This window comes from Xenopus laevis, chromosome 8L (assembly GCF_017654675.1).
Source record: "Xenopus laevis strain J_2021 chromosome 8L, Xenopus_laevis_v10.1, whole genome shotgun sequence".
Classification (NCBI taxonomy): domain Eukaryota; kingdom Metazoa; phylum Chordata; class Amphibia; order Anura; family Pipidae; genus Xenopus; species Xenopus laevis.
Window position 1 is genome coordinate 73,169,143 of NC_054385.1, and position 25,834 is coordinate 73,194,976.

Here is a 25,834-nt window from a genome sequence, read left to right on the forward strand (position 1 = left end):
GAGACTGCTGCAGGTAATATTTAGGATGCAGGGGGTTCAAACTGTGGGGCTCACCTTTTGGAGAGCCAAACTGAAATCCAGTGCAAGATATCCGCAAGCATATTGTCTCTTCTAGATACACCTGAAAATCCAGCTTGAATGGCAGTTATGATGATATTTGGAATAACATATGTTTGCTGTTCTCAATAGTTTTGTAACTATGGCTGAATTACAATTAGTAAGTAATTCTGTGTCAGCACACAACTCCTCCACTTATTTCAGGTGCACGTTCAGAGGTGGCCACCACACACCGTAGATACTTCAATATAGATATGAATTACAATTAGGTCACAATTAGGTCATCATAAATTTGCAAACATCTGTCTTGTTAAATGCAAGAAGGAAACATGTTTTATTTAATATCTGTTGGAGATTACCAGTCCTAGTCATATGAATGAAATGCAATTGTGTATAAATACATACAGATTAATTATATGCCAGTATGTTTTACTGAAAATGTATTGGAAAATAAAGTGACTGAATTATTAATGTGGTAAATTTGGCTTTTAGAGCTTTGTGTGACATGTTGCTTCCGTCCTCTCAAATGCTGAATTCAGTTGGTTGTGAATCAGAGCATTTTTCCATAGACACCAACATCCCATTCTCTTGAATGAGAAGAAAATGTCTATAAGACCACAGTTTTGTAAGCAAGAGGGAAGCACTAGCAACCATCTCTCCCACTAGAGACAGGGTTTTTTTTACGCTGCCTTTATTTTTAAAAGGACCACTGTTATGTGATGCTTCTCTATGACATGAGCCATAAGTGACAAGTGGATTCCTAATACAGTATGATACACGATCTGTGAAAATAGATAACCGTTTACTGCCCTTATTCATACAGCTCCCCTCCCCCAACCCTATTTATTTTCCCAGTTCCTCTCAGATAGCTCTTTTCTTTTTATATCAGCCCAATCCTGCAAGACTTGGTGACTGGCTGCTAATTTTTCTATAGTATGTCGGTAACTTGTGCCCCCCACTTTTTTCATGGATTATGCATCATTTCTGATAGGGAGAAAGGCTTTGACTTCTAATTGTCCAAGATGATTTATGTCTCAGCAGTTCTTTAATTTCATCTTGCTCTCTGAGGTTTCCGACACACAGTAAATTTTCTGAACTTTTTCATTATCTGCAATTTCATTTTGAGCTCTGGATGGGATTGGAGCGAGAATTTGGATTTACAGCAGAAATAAACATGAAGCCTATAAAGTCTGTATGTGTGTGAGCAATTGTGTGGCTGTCACTGGCTGGCTGTTTACAGGTCCCTATGGGGATAAGTCAGGATCACAAAGGTATCTAAACTCAGTACCAGCAATTTCTGTATAAATGTCCCAATGTCTGAGGTCAAACAAGTGTAATTTGAGTGGGTTCTAGTTAAGGAAGGCAAGTCTCCAAATCTTTATATTCTTCCATTTAAACTGTTCACACGCTTATAGGGAATATAAGCAATAGATGGATTTGCTTGTGAAGCATTTTGCGCCACATTATGGTTTGGTGCCTCCTCTTTAGCTGTACTGCTGATAATTGCATTAAATGAGAACTAAAGCTTAACTAAAGAAGTTGGCTAGAAATGTTGTACATTATGTTTTTGGCTTCTGTACCAGCCAACGGCAACCACAGCCCTTTAGCATGGATGATCTGTGCCTCCAAAGATGCCCCAGTAGCATCTTTGTGATTCACTGCACATGCTCTGTGCTGCTGTCACTTACCTGAGCTTAGGGACTGACTCAAAATATACAGTACACATAGAATATAAATGTAACAATATAAGGCTGATTAGTAATCAATACAGATAATTACTACATTACAGCTCAGAAACCAGTGCAACTAGCATCAGAATTTAATAATCAGCCTTGTAGCATCCGCTTTACAGGCCAACTTTCTGCTTGATAATTTGCAACAACCCCTAAGCTTAGCTTCTCAGCAGCTTATCAGGGTATTTGAGTGTCGCAGACACTTTCCAAAATGGTGACTCCTGCGACAAGTTTGAAATCCTCAATAATTGCTGCTTTTGAGAAGCTGAAATTTTAGGCTGGTGAAATATGTTCATTATATGAATTAGGGTTTAGTTCTCCTTTAAACTTTGTTTAGATTTTTTGCATAGTCACATTATATAACCTGCATACCTTTTTACATATTGTTATTCGATCTAACTGGTTGTATAGAAAGTGCAGCTTCAAGGCAAGAGGGAATGAACAAAGTTGCTTCCATTGCTTTGAGCAGCCTGAGCAATGCATGAGGCCCAAATATAGAATCTGCTGGTTCTAGTTGTAAACATACAAAAGTTAACAGCACCTCCAATTGTCTTTCCACAAAATGCAAGGAATTTAAAATCATAAAGAGGCATAAACATGAAGACTCTGTAGATGTGTGATGCATCTCAGATCCAACACATTTAGAATATAAATTTTAAAATAAACAACATCTCTTTTATCCATAGTTCAGTTGGCAATTTCCCCATCCTTACTTTTCATTTTAGGTACCAAAACTCCATCTCTGCCAACAGTTCAGGCCCTATGACATGCTGATTCTGTATCCAATGAAGGGTATGATATATGCATGAGGCGTCTAATTTCACCTGTTTGTCAATGCAACAGATGAACAGTTCCTTCTTGCTTGAAAGAATTGGCCAACCCTTAATAGTATGGGAAGAATGACATAAAACAAAATGTTGCCAGAAACACACTTCACATAATGTTCATTAAAGATCTTCATCACAGTATTACCTGTAGTACTGAGAAAATTAATCTTATCAACTCATTGTAAAAACGAGATTTAGTGGTCGACAGTACCTATAAAGCAGAAAATAAAGCAGAAATATCCTTTGAGTGCTGGGGCCTTCATTCAATACGGTTAGGAAAGTCAATATCTTATCTCTATAGCAGCTATTTCGAGGTGACCCCACCAGTGGTTTTATATGTCACCAGTGGTTTTATATGTCAGCATGGCACAGGGATCTTAATAGTGAGTGGAACCTAGAGGATTGGGAACATACTATACCGCACAGTTAAAATGTCCTCAAACAACATCTTACTAGAGACTAATTATAAGGTACTCTTTAGCTGGTACCTAGTGCCAGCACGAATTGCAAAATTTGCACCTTGAGCTACTCCCTGGTGCTTTAGAGGTTGTGATGAAATAGGCACAATGTACCATACATGATGGACATGCCCTAATGCTCAAAGGATTTAGATAAGGATTTTTAACATGATATACTTGATATTTGAAGTCACGGTATTCCAGTTAAGACTAGAATAGACTGGATTATGTCCCAGGAAAAAAATGACCAGCATATTACTTGACTCCCATAAGAAATTTTTACTAACTTGGGCCCATATCTATACCTGATCCAAGGGTTTCAATGTGCTCAATACCTTTCTTTCTCTATAGTGGCAAGTTAGATGTTCAATGAACAGGCAGTCTAGATATGTTCTTAATCCTATTGTTTCTAATAATTATGTTCACTGTTATGTGAAATGTCATGCTGTTCTAAAATGTTGACCTCTAGGTTACATTGTTACTTGACTGTACCACTTTTGCCTTAAATAGTTATGTGATATTTGAAGCAAATTAATATAACTATATACACAACATCTAACTTCTTGTTTTAGTCAGTCTAGATCTGTTTGCAATACATTATCCATGCATATAAAAGCGCATGGTATATTGCTTACTTGTTGACGAACATCCAATATTTTTGTTTTCTTGTAGTCAGTTAACCTAGACATATGTTCAATTGAGCATTTATTAAGAATGCTGTTCCACAGAATATAAAGTCATCATCCTTTATTTTTGAGGTGGGTGGCTTATCAGAAGCAAAGTACTTTTCCAAACATGTAACATCCCATCATAATTTTGATCTGTTTAAATTTGTAAAAAAAATTATTTCAAATCACTTTTTGGCAGTTGGCTCTCTTTCTTGGATGTAAATAGTTGTAAAATATAAATATATAATGTATGTAAATATAAGTAAATAAATAATGCAAATATAAATAGCACTAGATACATGTGCTACAATCGTTTTCCTTAAAGATTGCCTTTATTTTGATCAAGTACTGACAAAATATCCTGTTTGTAATGTTATATCACTGTGGAAATTGTAACAGTACTAGAAGGGTATGTAATATGTAGTTAAAAGTAGTAATGGCCATACCAGCAGGCAGTGCTGAAAGAAAGAAAGCATGAACAGCAGAGCTACTCATAACTCTCACAGATCCAGCCTTGCCAAACTCCTCATGTCTGTATTAAAGGGGACCCGTTACCCAAAAAAATTATTTATAATGATTCATAATCCTATTTTATCACATCAGTCAAGCAAAATCAACTTTAATTACACTATATAAATTATTCGAATCTTGTTTCCTCCAGTCTGGGAATTCATAATTACAGCAAGCAGGCAGGAGCCATTTTGTGGATACTGTTATTAAGACAAGCCTTGCATCAGCTCAGAATCTTATTTGTGCACCAGAATGGGGGGCCTGATGTCCATCCCCATGCACTGGTTACACAATTAAACAGTGAAGAGAACAGGGGAATGCGGGGAGAGTAGTGATTTCTAGGAAGTGCTGAATGGAAAGTGAAAGTAATTGTCTGCCCCGACTCTATGCCCAGGGCATAGAGGAGGGGCAGACAATATTTGATTGACAGCTGAGATGTTTAAATGAGCTTACAACAGCTATGAATGCTTTAATAAAAAATAGAAATTAGATTTCATTTTTAATTTGAAAAGGACTTTTATTATGCAGATTTTTGTGTCTGGGTGTCGGGTCCACTTTAACACCACCTTCCTTCTATATTTCATCAGGGATACTACAAAGTATAGTGCCTAAGGACACCTTCATACCAACAAAAAGCATAGTCAGCGACAACTCAAGTTGCCGCTCCATAAAACATAACTTTTATTGCAAATAATTCCAAATTATCAAGAGGCACAAACATAAAGGCTCCATAGATTATTTGATTAAAATGGAGTCTATGGGAGATGGCCTTCCAGTAATTTAGAGCTGTACCAGCTTTGCATACTGTTTGGGAGTGTGTTTGACCCAAGTACATTTTTAGGATGTTCAGGTTTCTTGAATGATGTTTGTTCATCTAAGTTTTTAAACTTTACAGCAGATTTTTTTTATATGGTTTGGGATGTTTGACCTTTTGAAATAAAAACTTTCTTTGAAGATTCAGTATTTTAGCTGACTTAATCTGCTCCCTTTGCAGTATTTCCCAGTATTTTGCACAATGACATCCATTCTTATTTTTGTTTTAACAAGAAGCCCAGTCCCTGCTGATAAAAAGCTGCCCAGCAACCTATCTTTAAACATACCGATGTTTGTGCTTTACATATGCAGTTAATTAATTTTTTTTCTTCATTTTAAAAATTGAAAAACCATTATATAATTATTATAAATAAAGGTAGATAGTAGGAAAACATAGGGTATGACTGAAAGACTGGGTGGAAAAATACTGAGGGACCTAACAGAAAGTGGGAGCAAAGGAGTTGCTTAATGGCAGAATTTATACTTGATATGTAAGGGAAGCCCATGAGGAGAGGAAAACTGCTTAAGGATGGTAAAAAAGAACAGAATGGTCTAATATTTATACCTCTTATTCTTTATTTCTGTTATGCAATGAATAAATCTGTTTGGCTAAAGGATGACCCTATAGGTCTGTCACGTGTTTCCTTTTCTTGATACATAAGCCTTAGCATATCCTAACTTAGAGCTATATTTGTGATTGCACTTTATTCTGTAAATCCTAGTACACCATAGCACCCATCATACTTCAAAGTTAGGTAGTTCATTCTAGTCCATAGTCCATTGTGCTTATCAAGGGTAATAATAGATGTAAATTTTGCACAAGAGAGAGATCACAATAACCGATGCACTCCAGGACTTCATAAATGCAGAGGTAAGTGTTTATTGTCAATAAAGGGATCTTTATCAAGAAATAACATACATGTGAGACATGTGAGAGATGACGCCAAAAACCTGTGATGTCATCCATGCATAGGAACAGTGTATATACAGTGTATATAAAGAATATGTGTTAAAACACAAATTGTGCCACCTTTAGTGTATTGTATAAGGTGTATAAGTGTGGTCCCCCAACCATCCCCCAAGATTCTAGTCCCCTTGTAACACCGCACATTTGCTCAAAAATGAGAAAGGAGTTAAAGAATGTGCATTGTCATATATTTATACAGTTATGGGATCCATTATCTGGAAACGCTTTATACAGAATGCTCCAAATTACGGAAAGGACATCTCCCATAGATTCCGTTTTATTCCAAATTTTTCAAATGATTTCCTTTTTCTCTTTAATAATTAAACAGTACCTTGTACTTCATCCCAACTAAGATATAATTAATTATTATTGGAAGCAAAACAAACCCGCGGTGTTTAATCCATGTTCAAATTATTTTTTTAGTAGATTTAAGTTATGTAAAATTAAGGAAAGACCCCATATCTGGAAAACCCCACTCCAAAGCATTTTGGATAATAGGTCCCATACCATGTGTGTGTGTATATACAATATATATATGTTTTTTTTTGTTTTTTTAAATCATTCTTACCATACATATTCTTAAACCAGTAAGTTGGGGTAAGACATAATACATGCGAGTTTATTGGGGGTTATGAAACCATTTGGCAGGATATTGGATGTTGAATGGCACCCGGTTACACTAAACTGTGGAATGATTAATAGTTGTGCTTTAGTAATGGGTGAAGGACACTGTTAGTGTGAGTGGAAATTGATGGCAGTCTGTTTGCTTTATTGTGATGAGTAACGGAAATTCTGATGTGATTATGGAATATTGAGTCTGTTCTGCTGTGTTTGAGACTACTGGGATAGAAACATGTTTAGAGTGAAAATATCATTATTAAAAATTAGTGTGTTAATATAGGTGGTTTCCTCCAATGTATACAGCTTCCATTAATAGACTGCAATGCTGCTATTTAACACCAAAGCAACAACAAATGTATGTGAGCTGTTTGTGAGGCATACCAGTTTGGACAGAACATATAAGGAGCTGTAGTAGAGGACTTTCATACAAAATAAGGAATTAAATGCCTTGCGTGTATTTTGTACCTCTCTGGTTTCATAGGTAATAAAGCATTGGCATTCAAATGATATACTGCAAGGTTGAGGGTAAATGTATTTGAAAAGATGCACCGTATTTTTGAGAAGTAGGCTGCCTGCCTTTTCTTCCTAAGAGAATTAACTGACCATCCCAAAGTGTTATGTTATGCATTTCTAGGTTTTGCTTAAATAAATGTCGTTGTTGTTGTTCTACTCTCCCAATGTATCCATGAAGGTGCTTATCTTATGGCTACCTTAGGAATGTTCTTGGGGTTCTATACCTGTAGAATCAATCCAGACTTGATTTTCTATTCATCATAGACTATGCTTTTGCCACATTGTATAACAATAGGATGAAAGGACAGCAGTTATGTTTTTACTGTTTGCCTTAATAATTTATAGATGTTAGTGTAATGAGTGATGTCAATAACAAGTAGCTTTAGAAGATCTTATATGGCTGAACAATGTGGTGCTAATAAAGAATTAGGTTCATGGTCAAAGTTTGCAATGCAGTTATAATATACTCAGTTTACTATTCGTAGTTTGTGTTTTTATTTAATTAAATAGTAAAATGTCAAATCAGTGGCATTTGCCACCACAAAGTCAATCTACTGTATGACTGTTACCACATGTAGATGAATGCAAATCTGGCTATTTAATTTTGGCAACCAAATTAGTAAAATGGAGACTCAAGAGAAGCAGTAAGACCTGCTATATATAAAATTAGATACAAGGGCTTCCCTGGGTGCTAAGTGCTTGCAACAACAGACTTGGAATCTTGCAGCGTAAGACCATTCTATAGATGGTTTCCTCGTGTGCCAAGGTGAGCAATCGTAGCTCATTCTGAACACAATGAGTCGCATCAATTGCAGTTTGCTTAAAATCCGTAAAATGCAAGAGGACCGAGTGATTTCACTAACGTTATACTAAAGAGTTCTCCTTTGTGGCTTTACAGCTAGAGTGAGATGTAATACAAGTTTGCACTATCGTTCATAGCTACTTGCCCTGCAAACAATAAAAGCATAGGATGCGGGTGGTATTGAGCAGAAAGCTGTAGAGTCTGCCTCTTGTGTCTGACAAATTGAGAAATATTTGAGACCAGGCCATTTATATGATGATGAGGTTACTCCTGGGTCCAGCGCATCAAGTGAATGCTTGGGGTCTTGTAATGTGCTCACCTGCTGCATCATTTGCAGGCAATCAGGGAGGGGAGGAGAGGAAGTGCTCTCCTGGGGGCCGCCCAGCTGTCATATGTAGGGTGGCAGCTCTTTTCTAAGAATGAGGAAATGAGGGCCATAGGTCCCTGCAGGCGGGGGGAGATGTCTCTCTGCACGTGGCTGTCTCAGCTGCTCCTGCCTGCCTAATGAATTCTACAAGTGCAGACTGCTTATTGTCATCAAATCATTCTCCCGGGGGACCGATTGTGTTAGGAATGGCAAGTGATCTTCCCTAAGGCTCAGATGGCGGTGGCACGTGCCACACTTCCACTTCAACTATGATGCATTAGAATGGTTTAACATCCTGTTTAATTAGTTTAGTGAGATTATCCATCCCCCCCCCATTCTTATTAATTTGGAATCTAATATGGCAGAATTTAACAAAATAAACTTACTGATGAGCATCATCTTAGGTCAAGAAGACTGTCCAATTCTGTTGCTAGCATCAGCATCATCAGCAGCTCCTATAATGATGCATTGATTCCATCATACTGTACATGGATCAGCTGGCATTTCTGGCACATTGAACAATTTACTATACGTTCTTCTGGCAGCAGGTTCCAGTGTAAGTAGCTGTGGCAGAAACTGAGATTAGCTGCATCTCTTGTGTACGGTCTTGTCACAAACACCAGGTTAAACTGTCTGTTATATATGATGCAAGAGCACCCACATATCTTGTGTTTTATCTTCCTTATGGGCATTTATTTTATTCAGGGTACTAGATGGTGCCTGCTAGTGAGCAGGTTTCTAGCCACAAACACTTCCATTAAGAATATGTCTCCTTTTAGTGGCTAATCAAAAGCAGCTGATAAAGCATTCTGCCTTTTTAATAAATGAATTGTGACTGATTATCTATTAATATGGACGCCTTAGGAATTCACCCTGGGGAAGCAGAGCAGTGAAATAGAGAGGGTCTTGTCCCCCTGGGAAATCAGAGCTTCATGTCTGCAGCTTAAATATCTCGCTCAAGTATCAATAAGGAGGTAATTGAATTTTGAGCACAAACATGATGCCCGTTAGATGACAGTGAAGGGGGAGAGCTCTCTATGCCCCTTAACTTCCTCCTCCTGAAGCTCCTCTGAGGCCTTTAGACGGAAGATAGATGCAAAATCCATTAAATAATGATTAGAAGGTGGGAGCTATAAAAATGTGTGGAAGGAGGAGGGTATTTATGCTTAATGTGTTCTCTGGGGCTCCACCCTTCTGCTGCCCAAACACTCCCTAAGGACAAGGGGAACAGACAGTTTAAACAGCTAACATCTCGATTTGTTTGTAAACTAGTAATTATCACTGATGTGTACAGCAGGTTCCAGTAGGAGAGCCGTGTGTACTTCTCTGCTGGAGGTTGATGTTACAATGAGATTTGGGCTACTAGAACACAGAAAGGTTCCTCGGTTATAAACCGCTAATTGTTCTAATCTCTTAATGCACTAAACTCTCCCCTTGCTACTATTTAAGCAGTTATGGATGATTGTAAGCTGTTGCGAGTAGAGCCCTCTGATCCTATTTTTTTTACTTTGTAACCTTTGTTTGTTAAATCACTGTAGTGCTGTGAGACATCAGTTTGTTGAAATGAATGGAAATAATTATGCTGGAGCTATATAAATAAAAGCAGGAACCAATGAACAGGCAATACATTTATTCTATTGCAGGCTATTCTGGTCTTTTATTGTATTCCTTAAGAATATTCAGTTTCACATTCCTGTGTGAGAATCTGCATCTGCCATAAAGTATACATCTAAACACCTTCACTATGAAGCCTTGCACATGGCGCGTGGGGTTGACACAATTATTTAAGAAGAAATGTGGCCAAATGACTTTCAGACTCCTTTCTTCAGGTACAACAGGTGTAATGATCATTATAAGTAGCAGTTCAGTTAGACTATGACACTCGGTAAGTAAAAAAAAAAAATCAGTGCAGTATTATTAAATTATTATTATATATTAGTATAATTCTTGTTAGTAGTAGTAAGTCTCTTAAAAGGGATGTTAACCCAAAAATAAAATTTTTCCTAATAAACTTTTAGATATGAATTAATTATAATATTTCAATGGTTTTCAAGTTATTTCATAATATATACTATTTACATATACCCCTCTTTTTGATATGAGCTCATTCACTTGGTGAGCACTAGCTCTACTTCCAGAAAAAAACAATTTCTTGCACATTTTACTTGATTCCATAAATTTAGAAAAATGTAATTAGTGAGCAGCCTCTGGTTGTTAAAATGTTAAGCATCACTTCCTTTCCTCCTCTAACCTACTCTGCCCCCTCCCTCAGGAATTTTCTTTGGCTGTTGGCTAATGAGCATGCTCAGTTCCTCTCAGCTCAGATTACTAAACACGCCCTCCAGCCAATGAAGAAATGGCATTTTAGGTTCCCAAAGAAACTCTAGCTGTCTGATCCTATTTTTTTCCCTAACCACTATTCCTGAGCTCAGCTTAACCATTACAGAGCTCAACCCCAGCAGAACATTTTATTAAAGTATGTTGTGCCATTGTAAACCTGCACATTCAATGTTACTGTTGATGTGTCAGAGGGAAAATGGTCGCAGAGTGAAAGCTGCTATTTGTTTTAGGAAAATGTGATGGCGCTTCAAATGGAGGGGGTATATATGGTACAAATGATGTGACTTGAGTGGGGAAGTTGTGCCCAACTTATATACATGGTAGGAAAATGAAGGCTAATGTTCAGAGTTTACACCAGGTCTAGTAACCCATAGTATCTAATCAAATATTTGCCTTTAAACAGATGACAAGTAAATGCAATAGATTGTTTTGTATTATTAGACCTGTTTCAGACCTTGTGACTTTTATTACACTGCCCTAGCATATGAGGCAGACATTTTTACAGTGGCTTGGCAGACAAATTACAAGCCGCCTTTACGACTGCAAGTCCAGTGGGCATTTATGGCTACAAATGGGTGCCTGAGTTGATGCTATTATTAAAAGATACTTGCACCTAATAATGCTTCATGTACTTGTGCCCACCCAGCCTGCTCTGATGACATTACATCAATAAAGTTTTTGAAGCTGCTCATATTGGCTTTCCCAAAGTGACACTTTCTCCTCTCCAAAAGTGTTAGAACAGGCACGTCCAAAATCAGGCCCGGGGGCCAAATGCGGCCCGTTTTCAAATTTACACCGGCCTTCAGCCTCCATCATGAAATTAATAAAAATGCGGCCCACCAGCCCAGTGCAATCAGGAATCGCGTAGCCGTACCAGTAATATTTGGGCACATTAGTGAAATGATCTGCCACTTGGTCTATACTGTGTGTGCTGAAGGTGTTAGTAATAGGCACCTACTGGCAGATAGTGATGCGCCGCTCTCACATACTTCTTTAGGGCTGAAGTTATGCAAGAGTGTCGTGTCACTATGTGCCTGTACGTTTTATTAGTAAAGGAGAAAATTAACTCTTAAAATAGATAGATACCCAGACTCTTCAGTCACTCAAGGAGTATTATAAGATTTAAAGAGAAAGAAAAGAACCTTATTTGTTACTGTATACAATTCACCAAGCCTCTTATGTTTGATACACACTTTCCTTGTTTTTCACAATTAAACTATGAAGATAAGAAAAAGTGAAAAATTATATAGGGGGTGGAGTTGCTCCCAAGATGTAGCTATTCGTTTTTTTCTGGTCCCTAGGAGTACCAAAAAGTTTAACGTCAGGAACTGTAGGGCTGCGGTCTCAAAATTACCTTCCTATCATTGCTTAAAAGAGGCTATCGTAACCTGCAAAACCGCAAACCCCACAGTCCTTGGAATAGAAATATAGATCAGTGAAAAGGGTCTGAGAAGGTATTTTTTAAAAAGATTATTTCGTAGTCTCAATCCCACCCCACCATCCAGTGATTAATTATCTTAAATCAGAGAGTCCGCCGTTTGCCCTGACGTTCGTTTCGCTATTAGCTTTTTCAAAAGGCAATAGGCTTGAATTGCCTTTTGAAAAAGCTAAACTTTACTAACTATTAAGTCTGTTCTACAATCCTTATGCTTTTGCTGACCGTACTATCTGTGCATCTTTTCCCTGCTTAAGTTTTGACCATTGCCTGTGTCTTGTTTGCTTTAATTCTGTCCTTATCTGGGTGCATTTACTGACTTTAAACTCTTACTTGCCTCTCCCTTTTTCGCCATTTGCCTGGGCTTGTAGTGTTTTCAAACCTGTTCCACTTTTCTATCCGCTTAGTAGTCTCTTATCCGTATTCTCTGCCTGCCTGCCTTCCTCTATGTTCTCTCCTCTTCTTTCCCTCCCCTCTCCTCTATGCAATATAATCTGGTGATGCTATTGTCAGTACAGTAATTATCACATCCCTTCTCCGTGAAGCTCCTGATGGCTTCAGCCCTCGCTGGATAGCATTTGGCTTTGGATACTGCGATTATTTTGTTAAGCATTATTTGAATAGACAGCACAGAGTGAAATTAATCAATCCAAATGCAATTAGCATCATGTTTAACCCAGTGATGGACGGCTCAAGGTGAAGCACCACCAGTGTCACATTCATTAGTATTCTGTCCACTGCCTCCCTACTAAATTACAATCCAAGAAGCTTTAATATTGGCCTCGCTGAGAAAATTCATTCCTCGCCCCTTTTTTATATTTATTTTTATCTGGGCAGGTAAATTGTTGTCAGTATACCTGTTGTGTACTGACATCACAACAATGAATATATATAGGATATACATGCAACATATAGTCTCCTGTGCTGAACACATCATATGCTGCATTCATTTACTAATAGTGGGTACATTTACACTAGTACATCAACACATGGCAACCAATTAAAAGTGTGCTTTCATCATTTGTCCTGCAGCTATTGCAATATAGTTAATCACTGACTAGTTGCTAAAGTTTATAGTGCAGATCTGAATGTTGTCAGTAAATAAGCCAAATATATCATTATTTTCTCCAGTAAAATAATGACATATACTTGAGCTCGTTTACTAACACTTGCTGTATTATATTTTTTTTATTGGAATATTAAAATCTGATTTTTGCAAAAGATGGGAAGTAAACTAATTGGAAAAGACTACTGGACTGAGAGAATTTTGTTATACTGTATGAATACTGATCTGAAAGATGTCAAGCAAAACAGTTTACCGTTCTTTTCCAAAGGAAATATATGCATTAGGGTTGCTATATTCAAACCATTCGTTAGTTGGTGTAATGACCACAGGTGCTGAACATCCAATGACTATCATGTGGTCAGATAAATTATTCTTCTGGCTTTTCACATTGTCAGGTATGGTAAGTGCATGTACCTACTTCTTCTTCATTTATATAGCAATACTTGTCTAGGCAGTGATTTATTATTAATATTATTATTATAAATACATGAATAGTACAGACAGGGGGAAAAGCAATGCAATAAATGTAATGGCAAGGCTGTCTAACCACAGTTTGTTTAAATAACTACCAGTGGAACAAGAAGCATGACTTTTCCTAACCCAAACTATGCTTTTATTATTAACGCATGTTATTCCAACCAGATGTGGTTAAATATTATAAAACTGTCAGTTACAGTACCTTGGCATTCAAAATTCATAGTGCACCATAGCTGTAGAGTATGTACAAAATATATATTCAGGGTCGGACTTGGGAATCCGGGACGGACTGAGAGGTCCGGGGCTGCTGTCTCAGGGCCCCCTGGTGCAAAGCCCATCCAGGTCCCCAGCTGCAGCCCTTCATCAGGACCCACCTGGCACCACCATGCATGTATACCTGTTTTTTGCTGTGACTGGGCCAAAGAGGGGGCAGGAACAATGAACTTGGGCAGGGAGCGGGTCTGGGCCATTGGGCCCACAAGAGCTGGGGCCGACTGGGTTTTTTCCGGGTATCCCGCCAGCCCTGTCCAATCCTGTTTATAATTAGAACTGTAGAAAAATACTGTATATATTGTTATACAACAGCACCAAGACTCTCAGAACAAAGTGTTAATAAGATCTGTCTTATTTTCCTCATTATTTTCAGAGTAGGCTTATCAGAATGTGTGTTTAATAGGTTAAATCGGTGTCAGTAGAAACTACCCCTTCTACCAAAAGAGCAGGCTTTCTATCAGAGCCATAAGAATGGGTAGAAACAATTGCCCCAGGAAGAACAACACCAGCAAATGTAAATAGATACTTACTGTTCAAATCTGATACAGCTCACTATCATGCTGCATCCAAGGATCCCATTCCTACTCCATGATGATATGATCATAGATTAAATGAGAAAGTAAAACAGCTCTCTAGATACAAGTTACATATTACAGTATACACCTTTCAACTTGAGTTTACTGAATATGGCTTATATGAACATTATTTTAGTAAACTTTTGTGTCAGGACCCTCTGATACTGTTTTATGTAACCTTTGTTAAATTATTGTAAGACCCTGTTTGATATACATTAATGCAGAGTTCTATGTGACGTGTTGGCGCTATGTAAATAACTGATGATGATATACAAGGCAAATAAGGAAACTGAAGCCACTCCATATTTTCTCCTTGCGAGGTAGATCATAGATCATAAAATCCAATAAAGCCCATCATAATAGATAAAAACAGTCACAACATAAGGCGCTAAGACCATACATGGAATATATTCAAGGTTCCAGTTTAGCTCAAAAAATTACAAAAAACACAGATGTTTCATGATTAAAACTGTAGGAAAAAGGATGTCCTGCACAAGCCCTGTTAATTGAAATCATGGTGAACAAGGGTTATAGGGGCAAATTCACTAAGCGCCTAACGCTAGCGTGAATTCGCTAGCGTTGGGCATTTTCGTTACTTCGCAAATTCACTAACCGACGATGGCGTAACTATGCTAGTGTTACTTCACAACCTTACGCCTGGCGAATTTGCGCAACGGATGTAACTACGCAAATTCACTAACGCGCGCATTGTTCTGAACGCTACCTTTTACGCCAGACTTCCTTCGCCACCTCAGACCAGGCGAAGTGCAATACGGTAGATAGAGATTGCTTCAAAAAAAGTTAAAAATGTTTCTAAGTCCCAAAAAACGCTGGCGTTTTTTCTTTATTATGGGTGATAGGCTGAAAAAGATTGAACATTTTTGTTGGGGCTCCCCTCCTTCCCCCTACATTTCCTAACTCATGGCAACTTAACTATACAGTGGGCACATGTGTAGGGCAAAATAAAAAATGTATTTGATATTTTGAAGGTTTCCCAGGCTTGTGTAGTGCTGCTACGAATACTTCCATTGAAATTTGAATTTGGCGCCGTATGCAAATTAGCCATCGCTAGTGTAACTTCGCTATGCTTGGCGAATCAACGCTAGCGCAACTTCTCAACCTTACGCTACCCCTGAGCGCAACTTCGGATTTTAGTGAATTTGCGGAGCGCTGACGAAAATACGCCTGGCGAAGTGCGCAACTACGATTCTTAGTGAATGTCCCACATAGTGTCCATTCAACAGACTCAAGCTATTAATATCTAAATAAATCCAGAGTCAACTTTAATCAAACAAGTATTGTAGTCCGCACTGATCACACACACAGATGTGGCTACCTGAGTGAATACGTAAGCAGGTCAGTTGCTCAGTAGATATTGACTTCTCTATTGTGAATAACTTCTTAGGTTTGTCCCTTGACAGGATCAGCAGGCAATGTTCCCTTCACCTGTAGAAGGAGAAGTGTAGAACCAGTACCAGTTGGAGTAGGACACTCATAATGCAAACAAAAGCTTGAGCTTACAGTCAGTGGTCAGCATATTATTTCCCTATTTTATACATTATGTGGCTTTATTCTTTAACACTGGAAAATAAAAATTATAATACTTCTTATCATACACAGTTCTATGTGAAATTCTGCTGATTGTTAAAGTGCAACCTTTTATTCACGATGTGTAGTACCCTCCTGGTCAAACAGATAATTCTATTTCCACCCTAGAAGGTCAGAAGTATACTCCTGGAAGATAAACACTACAGAAATATGAAGATATGTTGTGTGTACAAGAAAAGCAGAGGGGTGTTTGTTAAGGATTGGACTTCCGTTAAGATGTTGACTAATATTTCATGCTGTTCTCATGATGCTGCTGTAGGTGGAATACACAACTCTGCTTGCAGCTCCTAATGGGATTTGTGAGTAGCATGCATGAATTTGTTTTAGAAGTCAGAAATGAACAGATGTTGATATAAATTACCTCTGTGTCTGACGTCTTGCAAATTAAAAGCGCGCTTGGCATTACCAAGCAATTTCACCAGGATTGTCAAGGAAGAAGGATAGGGGGATGTCTGAGCCTGGGCTCTGGAAGACCCTCTGATATGAAGCAGAAATGCTGCATTTTATGGTAGGAGAAACATAAATGATGCCACCAATAATGAATTTGTTAGTGTTCACCCCTTTGTGATTCTTAGAAAATGGAAACTAAGCCATTGGCAGAAGATCTGAAAAGTTGGTGGAGAGTTTAAAGTTCTGACTGACGGAATCCTGCTTAATACTAGCGATGCACAGAATCCACTATTTTGGGATTTGGTAGATTCATGAATCTTTCATGAAAGGTTCGGCTGAATCAAAGGCCTTATTTAAATCTGCAAATTAGGGTAAGAAAGGGTTAAAAATAACTGCACACATGGCAGGTAAAAACCCACAATTTCCTTGACGAAAAGTCACGTGATTTAAGATTTTTAAAATTATACTTTTCTATTTTATTTTTTTTCAAAATGCCTGATTTCAGTACTACTGCATATAGTTGCTAAGACTTGATCCTTTGTTGATATGATGATAAAGTTATATGAATTCCATACTTTCAGTGTGAGTCATCTTAATCTGTTTCCATAAAGTAATGCTTTCTGTTGTAACCCTTGAACTTGTAGTTCCTCTGTTTTCTAGGTGTGTTTTAACAATGGTCTGAAACCCTTATTGGAATCACTTTTTTAATCATGTACATGATTTCAAAAAATTTTCTTTGGTGAATTATATCAACGTATCACACAATATCATGATCAACAAAGCACAACACGAGAATGTGTATTTACTATTGTTTGCTCCTTTGTTTATATCATCCAGCCATTAACAACTTCATTTTTTTTTTTCAGCAAGGGAAATGACACGAGGAAAGTTTCTAAACATCTTGGAGAAACCAAAGAAATAGCTGTGCTGTAATAAGTGTCTGTATTATGAAAAACTGAGCCTGAAGAGCCGTTAAGTCTGCCCTACAAGAATGGTGCTTGATCAAACGAGTGGCTGAATTTTGCTGGATGTTCAAAAAAATGTCTTAGAATGCACCAGGTTGTTGCCCTATGTGTTCACTGTTTGTAATACAAAATGTTCTTACCAAAATGTTATCTATAGAAAGAGAGTATGGTTCTTTTCATCCTATGGAATAATTATAGAATAAAGAAATACAGGTATGGGACCTGTTATCCAGAATGCTCTGGACCTGGGGTTTTCCGTATAACGGATATTTCCCTAATTTGGGTCTTCATGTCTACTAGAAATTCATTTAAACATTAAATAAACCCAATAGGCTGGTTTTGCTTCCAATAAGGATTAATTATATCTTAGTTGGGATCAAGTACAAGCTACTGTTTTATTATTACAGAGAAAAAGTAAATAATTTTAAAAAATTTGGATAAAATGGAGTCTATGGAAAATGCTATCTGGCAGGCTGCTGTTTTTCCATCTCAATGTAACTGAAAGCCATTCTGAGTAATTCTGAGCTTTCTGGATATCGGGTTTCCGGATAAGGGATCCTATACCTGTATAACAGCATTATATTCAATATTATCAGAACCATTTAAGAGAACTAATGTTGTATTATTTATTCTCTTCCAGTATATTCCAAAGCAAGTCTTGGCTTCTTCTGTAACTGGCAAATCAACTTTATGCTAACTGCTTTAGAAGGAATACCTGTATAATGATTTGAGAACCAATTTGCCTGCTTAAATGTTTCCCTGTAACATTAATAGAAAGTTAAAGGGCAAGTTGGAAAATTGTTAACCAAGTACATAAGTAGGATGCGACCCTGCCTACTACGTGTTCTCTGGTGCAAAGAAACCACCTGTTCTGTGGTGGAGAAACAACAGGTAGCAAGCTTTACTTATGATTCATACTGTGGAATAGCACCTCAAACTAACACCTGGAAATAGCATCATTTAAACATGAATAAAGGGTAAAAAGATATGTGTTGCATTCACTGCTACAACAGTGCATTAATGGTTCCTTAATTAGCAAGCATCACATCTGCAAATATTCAGTGTCTACTCCTGTTAAATCTAAAGAATTTGCAGTTAGTCTTAATTTTTGTTATATATTGTGTTTTTGTTTTCTTTCAACTTTTTGTTCAGCAGCTCTTCATTTTACATTTTCAGCAGCTATCTGCAAACATACCAGTTTTACCAGTGCAGTCCTTTAAAAACAATTTAATTTTTGGAGGTTACTGTTCCTTTAAATTTCAAGCTAGAAAGAGACAAAAGAGGATGGCAGACAATTAAAAAAAATACCAAAAAATATTGTTAAGAATAAGACATTCTATAACATACATTGACCTAAAGTTGAACTTACCCTTTTAACTTCTTGGGGTACAAGTCACCAATCACGTATTTGAGTTTACATAGCAAGTGTCTGCCCGTGTGTGGCCTCTTTAATGTCTTTGTGTAATGATTGTGTTATGCTTTCTTTTTTGGAAAAAGTTTACAAAAGAATACAAATGTCCAAAATGTATGAATCCTACTCTAGGAGAACAGGTGCTGTGGTGTAATATCACCCATTAAATTCATGCACTCCTTTGACATCATGCATCTGCTAGTTTTTCAATATATAAAGTCCCTGCTAATGAATATTGCACTACATCTGAAAAGAAATCTCCATGCCATATGCATGGTGAAATCTAGGACACTATTTTTAGAGGGAAGTTTAATACAGTGATATCATTATCCAAAAAGCTATAGATCATGGGAAGGCCATCTCCCATGGACTCCATTTTAATAATTCAAATTTCTATAAAAATGATTTCCTTTATCTCTGTCATAATAAAAGAGTACCTTGTACTTGATCCCAACTAAGATATACTTTATCCTTATTGGTAGTATGGCAATCCAATGGGGTTTATGTATGTTTAAAGGGGATGTTCACCTTGAGATAACTTTTAGTATGATGTAGAGAGTAAAATTCTGAGAACATTTGCAATTGGTTTCCATTTTTTTTTATTTAAGAAATACATTTTTTTAAATATTTATTTTTTAGAAAGATGAGTAATAAAAATTAGGAATAACAATACATTTATAGCCTTACAGAGCATTTGCTTTTAAGAAGGGGTCAGCGATGCCCAATTCAAAGCTGCAAAGATTCAGAAGAAAAAGGCAAATAACTATACAACTATAAATAATGAAGACAAATTGAAAAGTTGCTTAGAATTGACCATTCTAGAACATACTAAAAGTTACCTTAAAGGTGAACCACCCCTTTAAGGGATTTTAAGCAGATTTATGGAATTGAGATCCAAATTATGGAAAGACCCCTTCTGAATAAGACCGAGCCTTCTGAATAACAGGTCCAATCCCTGTATCAGGAATGATTGCAGTGTAGAATCCGTGGATTTTTTTTTTTTACTATCGCACACCAAATACTAGACCATTAGTTCTTAACTTTTCTTCCTCACAGGATCCAATAAATGTTGGCTTTGGGACCTAAAAACTGGTTTAAAGCCACTTTATTCACCTGGATTTGAATCACTATATTTCATTGTAGTGAAGAAAATCACATTATTTATGGTTAGACTATTTTGTGAGCCTTTACCCACTGGTTAAATATCCCTGATGGAACAATTAAACAAATGTCATCTGTTTTCTATGAGTTACTGTATGTTTGCAATTTTAGCACATTAGCCTCTTAAAACCCTTCACACAATATCATTATATGTGACCCTGGTTCTGACATTTATAGATTATTAAACATGATCTTTTTTTCTCTTTGCTATAGTTTGCACCAATTTATAAATACTTATTTAGAAATGATCCTCAGCTGACCCATTTCACCATACTGCTCCACCTGTGTCCTTCTCTACAGGTAGATTTAAATATTTAGACAACTACATCACAAAATGAGATCACATAACTATTAATGTGTAACCCTTTGTCAGCCAACATATGAGCTACGCTATCTGCAGGCAAAGTGGCAGCCTACAAATGCTGTGGCACATGTTTCCAGGTTTTGTTTAGCAACACACTTTCACATAGCACCTTTAAGCGGTTAAAAAAAACAATAAGGGGTTAATATACTTGCTCAGCAGCAGAGCATCTAAAGGACTAGGTGTATCTGAAGTTATGTCATTCAGGTTCTCTGCATGGATTGTGGATTTGTGCTGGAGGATTAAGTGTCTGATGATTAATGAAAACTGTACCATCAGAATCAATACTTAACCAACAGATATAAGTGATCTATTAACAAATCTTATCTAATTGGCATATCTATATCAGTATATCTCACCCTTTTATATATTTTACCCTGAGCCTCTATTTTTTGATATGCACTCTGTTACTCACCAATCACCTGGCAGGAAATAACACAGCTCTAACTGTAACTGTACACCAAAAAATTAGTGTTTTAAAGTAATGAAAATATCATGTAGTGTTGCCCTGCGCTGGTAAAACTGATCTGTTTGCTTCAGAAACACTACTATAGTTCATATAAACAAGCTGCTGTGTAGCAATGGCGGAAATTGAAAAAAGGCTATATGGCATAGGATAAATATTGGATAACCAATGACAACATTATGGTCTACAGAGCGTATCTGCTATCTCCTGTGTAACCTGAGCCTTTCTCATTTGAATAGCTGCCCCATTGCTATACAGCAGCTTATTTTTATAAACAATAGTAGTGTTTCTGAATCAAACACAGCAGTTTTACCAGTGCAGGGCAACACTGCATTATATTTTTATTACTTTAAAACACTTTCATTTTATGATGTTAGTGTTACTTTAAAGGAAAACTATACCCCTTAAGCAATGTAGGTCTCTATAAAAATATATTGCATAAAACCCTGCTTCATGTAAATAAACCATTTTCATAATAATATACTTTTTTTAGTAGTATGTGCCATTGGGTATTTATAAATAGAAAACTGCCATTTTAAAAAAATAAGAGCTGCCCTCTGGCATCGTATGATTCACTGTGCACACAAACAAACCATACATGTTAGGTCACATGAGCCAATTAACAGACAGAGTTGTGTCTTTTGCTTCCACACTTCTTCCTGTTACAGTTAGAGCTGTAGTATTTCTGGTCAGGTGATCTCTGAGGCAGCACACAGACCATTACAAAATGGTGGTTCAAGGCAAGAGATGTAAAAGGGCAATATTTGCTTAAATATATATTCCAGTTTGAGAAGACTCTTTAATATGCCACTTAATTTGATACAAACTATCTGTTGCTCGAGTATTCATTTTGGGAGTATAGTTTTCCTTTAAGGTAAAAGGCACAGCTCTGTCTCTATATTGGCTTATGTAACCTAGCATGTATGTGTGCCCTTGGATTGTGTTTGAGCCCAATGCCTTATACAAGGCACAGGGCAGATTTTAGTTATTAAGATGGCATGGTTTCTTTATGTGATTATCCAATAGCACCTTGTACTAGAAAACTATATTTTTCATAGGGATGCACCAAATCCACTATTTTGGATTCGCCCGAATCCATCTTGGAAGATTCAGACGAATCCTGAACTGAATCCTAATTTGCATATGCATACTTCCTTGTTTTGTAACAAAAAGTCACGTGAAATCCTGCCCTCCCCACAATTTGCATATGCAAATTCGGTTCGGCCAGGCACAAGGATTCGTCCGAATACTGGATTCGGTGCATCCCTAATTTTTCATCATTAAGCTTTATTTATATAAAACAAAGTTTCACATATGGCCTGTTTTTTTGTGTTATATTTTATGAGGAAATATAGGGAAATTAGGTATGTGTTTGTCCATTATTGGTGGAAGCAAAAGGATATGACGTTAAAGACTTCCTTTTATGTGCGCCACAATTAACCTCATCTGCCTGCCCTTTATTTGCCCTCTCCACCAATGACAGTCGCAGGGACTGCACCCACTAAGAATATGTTAAGATAAGTCCAGAGCAGGATTTACATAGCAGGCACCCCTAGGCTCAATGATGTTCATCGTCCCTGTCCCTCACACAAATTTTCATAATCAGGACTGGAGCAATGGGGATTGCCGCACAGGCAATTTAAAAAAGTATTGTATCTCCTGCACATCCCCAGTGTTTCTCAACCAATGTGGGTGTGGTTGGGCATTGTGCCGCCCCATAAAGTCCTGCCCAGGCCTTGGTGCCTTTCCACAAGTCCGGTCCTGGATAAGTTTAGATTTAACATTTTGGATCTTTTGGGAGTGAGTATAAGTAAGTCAGAAGGAAAAACCAGTAGGAGTAGGTTGCTGTATGAATTATGACACACATACACACAGAGTTTTATGGTGTTGGCCCATTCTTAACTTCTCCACAATACCAGCAACTCGGGGGTTATCCTATCCCAGCCTATGCCTGCAGTGTTCCCAGATTTTACATTCCCCAAACCCAGCTCCTGTCAGAGTTCTGTTATGTGTGGCTCAAACCATCTCCAAAGAAAGGTAGCATCACATAGCAAATAACTCAAATACAAGTCATTCTACATTGTGCTTTCTGTTCTGTCACCCTGTAGCACTTTGCAATAGATTTACTTTGCTTATTTTATACAAAAAGGGGGGTTGTGGGAGCACTCAAAAGGCTAAGTTAAAGTATATTTGTTACCCTGGTCCCCTGTCTCATAAGTAATTCAGTAAAAGTGCAAGTACATGTGTTTACAAAACAGGGGTTTTTAGTTACAAAGTTATGATCATAAATGTGATAAGCCACCCTTTAATTTGCTTACTTTACATTGCATTTTATTTTTTATCATGTTTGCTTATGCTGTAAGAAATCACGAGCAAGCTAATTGGTGTGTCATTGTAAAAGGGTTTTACTAATATGTGGAATGCAAAAATGAAATCCTTATTTCCAAGGCAGAAAGGAGCAGATGTGTTGCAGACAATTTACATAGTAGATTACTGACACTGAGTGTTTGTTTTGAGGATAGAAATCCTTAGTAAGGTCAGGATGCATTAAATTGTAAGGAGAATTAAAGTCTAATCCATGTGAAGGCATTTAGCATCGCCTGAGTAATAGACCAGCCTTACTACTCGTGTAAGTTCATACAATCACCAGAGGCTGATGTTTCAACTAACTTTCATGGGCAGAGCGTGACTTTAGAATGATTCACTTAACTTTGTCAGGAGCATTATTGTGTTGCACAAATCAGTGGTAAATTTGAACTACTGATTGTTGACCCCTGGTTAGCAGATCATGATATACAATAATGCATGAGCTGGTATAGTGATGAGGCAGTGATTGGCACTGAATAACTAGAGAAATGGAGCAACTCCCATAGCAGCTGTTTGCTCTAATCTGCAGCACTACCCAGCAAAATCTGCCCACATGATTGGGTTAAATCTTCTAATGTCCTGCTCATTATTTAATCCTTCTAAAACATGTAATTCACTGGAATCCTATTTTAATATGCAGATGGATTAAACACTAGAGCAGGACATTTGGTTTCTAATGGATTGATGGGTAATCGGGGTAAGAAAAAATGTACATTTTGTGTGGTGATCCTGCCAGCAGAATATCTGTGTTTCTTCACAGTGATAGATAAAAGGCAAAATATGCTGTATTTGTAAGAAGATGGGTTACCAAGTTCCTTTGGTCACTTCTCAATGTAAACACTGGTGGAATTGTAAAAAACATAAATTGCTGGTGGGTCCTGGCAAATCACATTATTCTACTAGTATGGGTTCTTCTATTGATTTATGCAGCTATGTTGGGATGGATACATCAAATCAATCATGAATAGGACTTGTAGTATTAGTAGTAGTATTAGTGTAGTATTTCTTGCCCTAAACAGTGCAGATGGTGAGATTGTGTCCTGGTTGTTGAGAGAGAAATTCTGGGAGGAGGATGAGGTAAATAAGGAAATTACCAGTCCACAAAGCAAACAATCGTCCTTTAGGGTAATGCCACACAGGGTTGATTCTTAGGCCTGTATAGGTGGGTCCTGTGCCGGTATGGTGCCTTGGGCAGCACCAGACCTGCTTTGAAGACTCATGATCTGTGACAGGGCTTTCCATCTCTGGGTTCAATTTTGCCAAATTCCTTGGTAATCTTATGATTCATGATGCCATGAACAGATTCAAGGCACCCAATTCCAAGGGCAGCAAAGCTATGCCAATACATTAGCTCCATGTTTGTAGGGATGTGTCCTGTATTTGAAGGTTTTATTGCCTGTAAACAATCTGTACCTTTAACCTGTGAAGCACTTGATCTAGATTCTTCCACCACAATTTGACAATCCTGATCTGCTTTCTTTGATGCATTTTTCTCATAGCAACCTCCAAGGAGATTGGCTGTGGTCCCATGGGATTCTTGATAATATGGTATAGGATGTAGAAAGTATAGCATAGGATGTAGAAAGGACCAATAAGGTCTCTGGAAGATTTGTAGCATTTAGACTGTCCTTACACTTGTCTCCTCCTCAGTGTTCCCTGCAATTCAAACTGGCCAAATATTTCTTACAACTTTAAAAAAGGTTCTACTCATTTTGTCTAGTTAATTGTAGGATTTTTGTGTTGCATAAGATAAGATTAAATTGTTTTTAAAAATATTCTTTGTATTGTTCCATCTATGTGTACCTGAAAGGTAACTGCTGCATCTCTTTTCCATTGTGAAGGAAGAGCTGTGATTGGCTACACACTGACTACTGACTGTCCTACTAGTCAAGTATTTCTGGAAGGTTTAGGGGGCCTTCCATCTTGTAGTCATTTCCTACAAGATGAGGGTTTTTTAATGCTCCATGTCCATTTCAGACTTTAGGAAATGGTTTGTAGTTTAACATGTGTCCAGGGCCATTCCACCTCATTAAAGATATATGAAACAACATAGTTAGGCAGATGGCACACAGGGTGACCACTGATATATTATAGCAGGCATAGAAGTGCTAAAAACCACCATTCACATGACCAGGAACATGACATTATTGCTGTGCTATTATGAAAAAGAACATAAATCCTGCAAATGCATCAGAAAGGACATATCAATGATGTTAGTGTAACATGAGAGTTTAACACATGCCTTGTCTAATATACACATTGCTGAGCCTTCTCCTACTATGGATCATGTCTTCATGTTTTCTTTCTGTTTTTCCACATACATGCTTATTTCATGGATTCATGCTGTTCATTCACGTATAAAGCCTGGGTAGATTCGATTTAATTATTCTTGAGCAGCTACATCTGATCTGTGACGCCCACAGTAAAAGAAACTTTGCATTCACTAGTTTATTAAGTATCTTTCACACCCGATCCTTCAATTTGTTTTTGTTTGTTTTTTTGGTTTACAGATTAAGATGTTTTGTAAAAGTTCTTTTTTTCATTCTATATTGTGTTACTCCAAATTAGTGGGTTGTAACTATTTGTATTTGAAAATAGCAAGA

General features: G+C 37.4%; 1 protein-coding gene across 2 annotated transcripts in view; it reads left to right on the top strand.

Moving 5' to 3' along the window:
* Positions 1-19,061, top strand: part of lin52.L (lin-52 DREAM MuvB core complex component L homeolog) — a 32,829-nt gene extending 13,768 nt beyond the window's left edge. Inside the window, exon 6 of one of the 2 annotated variants that reach the window (XM_018230327.2) lies at positions 2-1,646. In XM_018230327.2, the coding sequence (XP_018085816.1) occupies positions 2-3 (2 nt within the window). In that variant the 3' untranslated portion in view covers positions 4-1,646. Of the gene's footprint in view, position 1; positions 1,647-17,366 lie in introns of those variants that run through there. The other variant, XM_018230325.2, reaches the window with a different exon arrangement.
* The last annotated feature ends 6,773 nt before the right edge of the window (positions 19,062-25,834 follow it).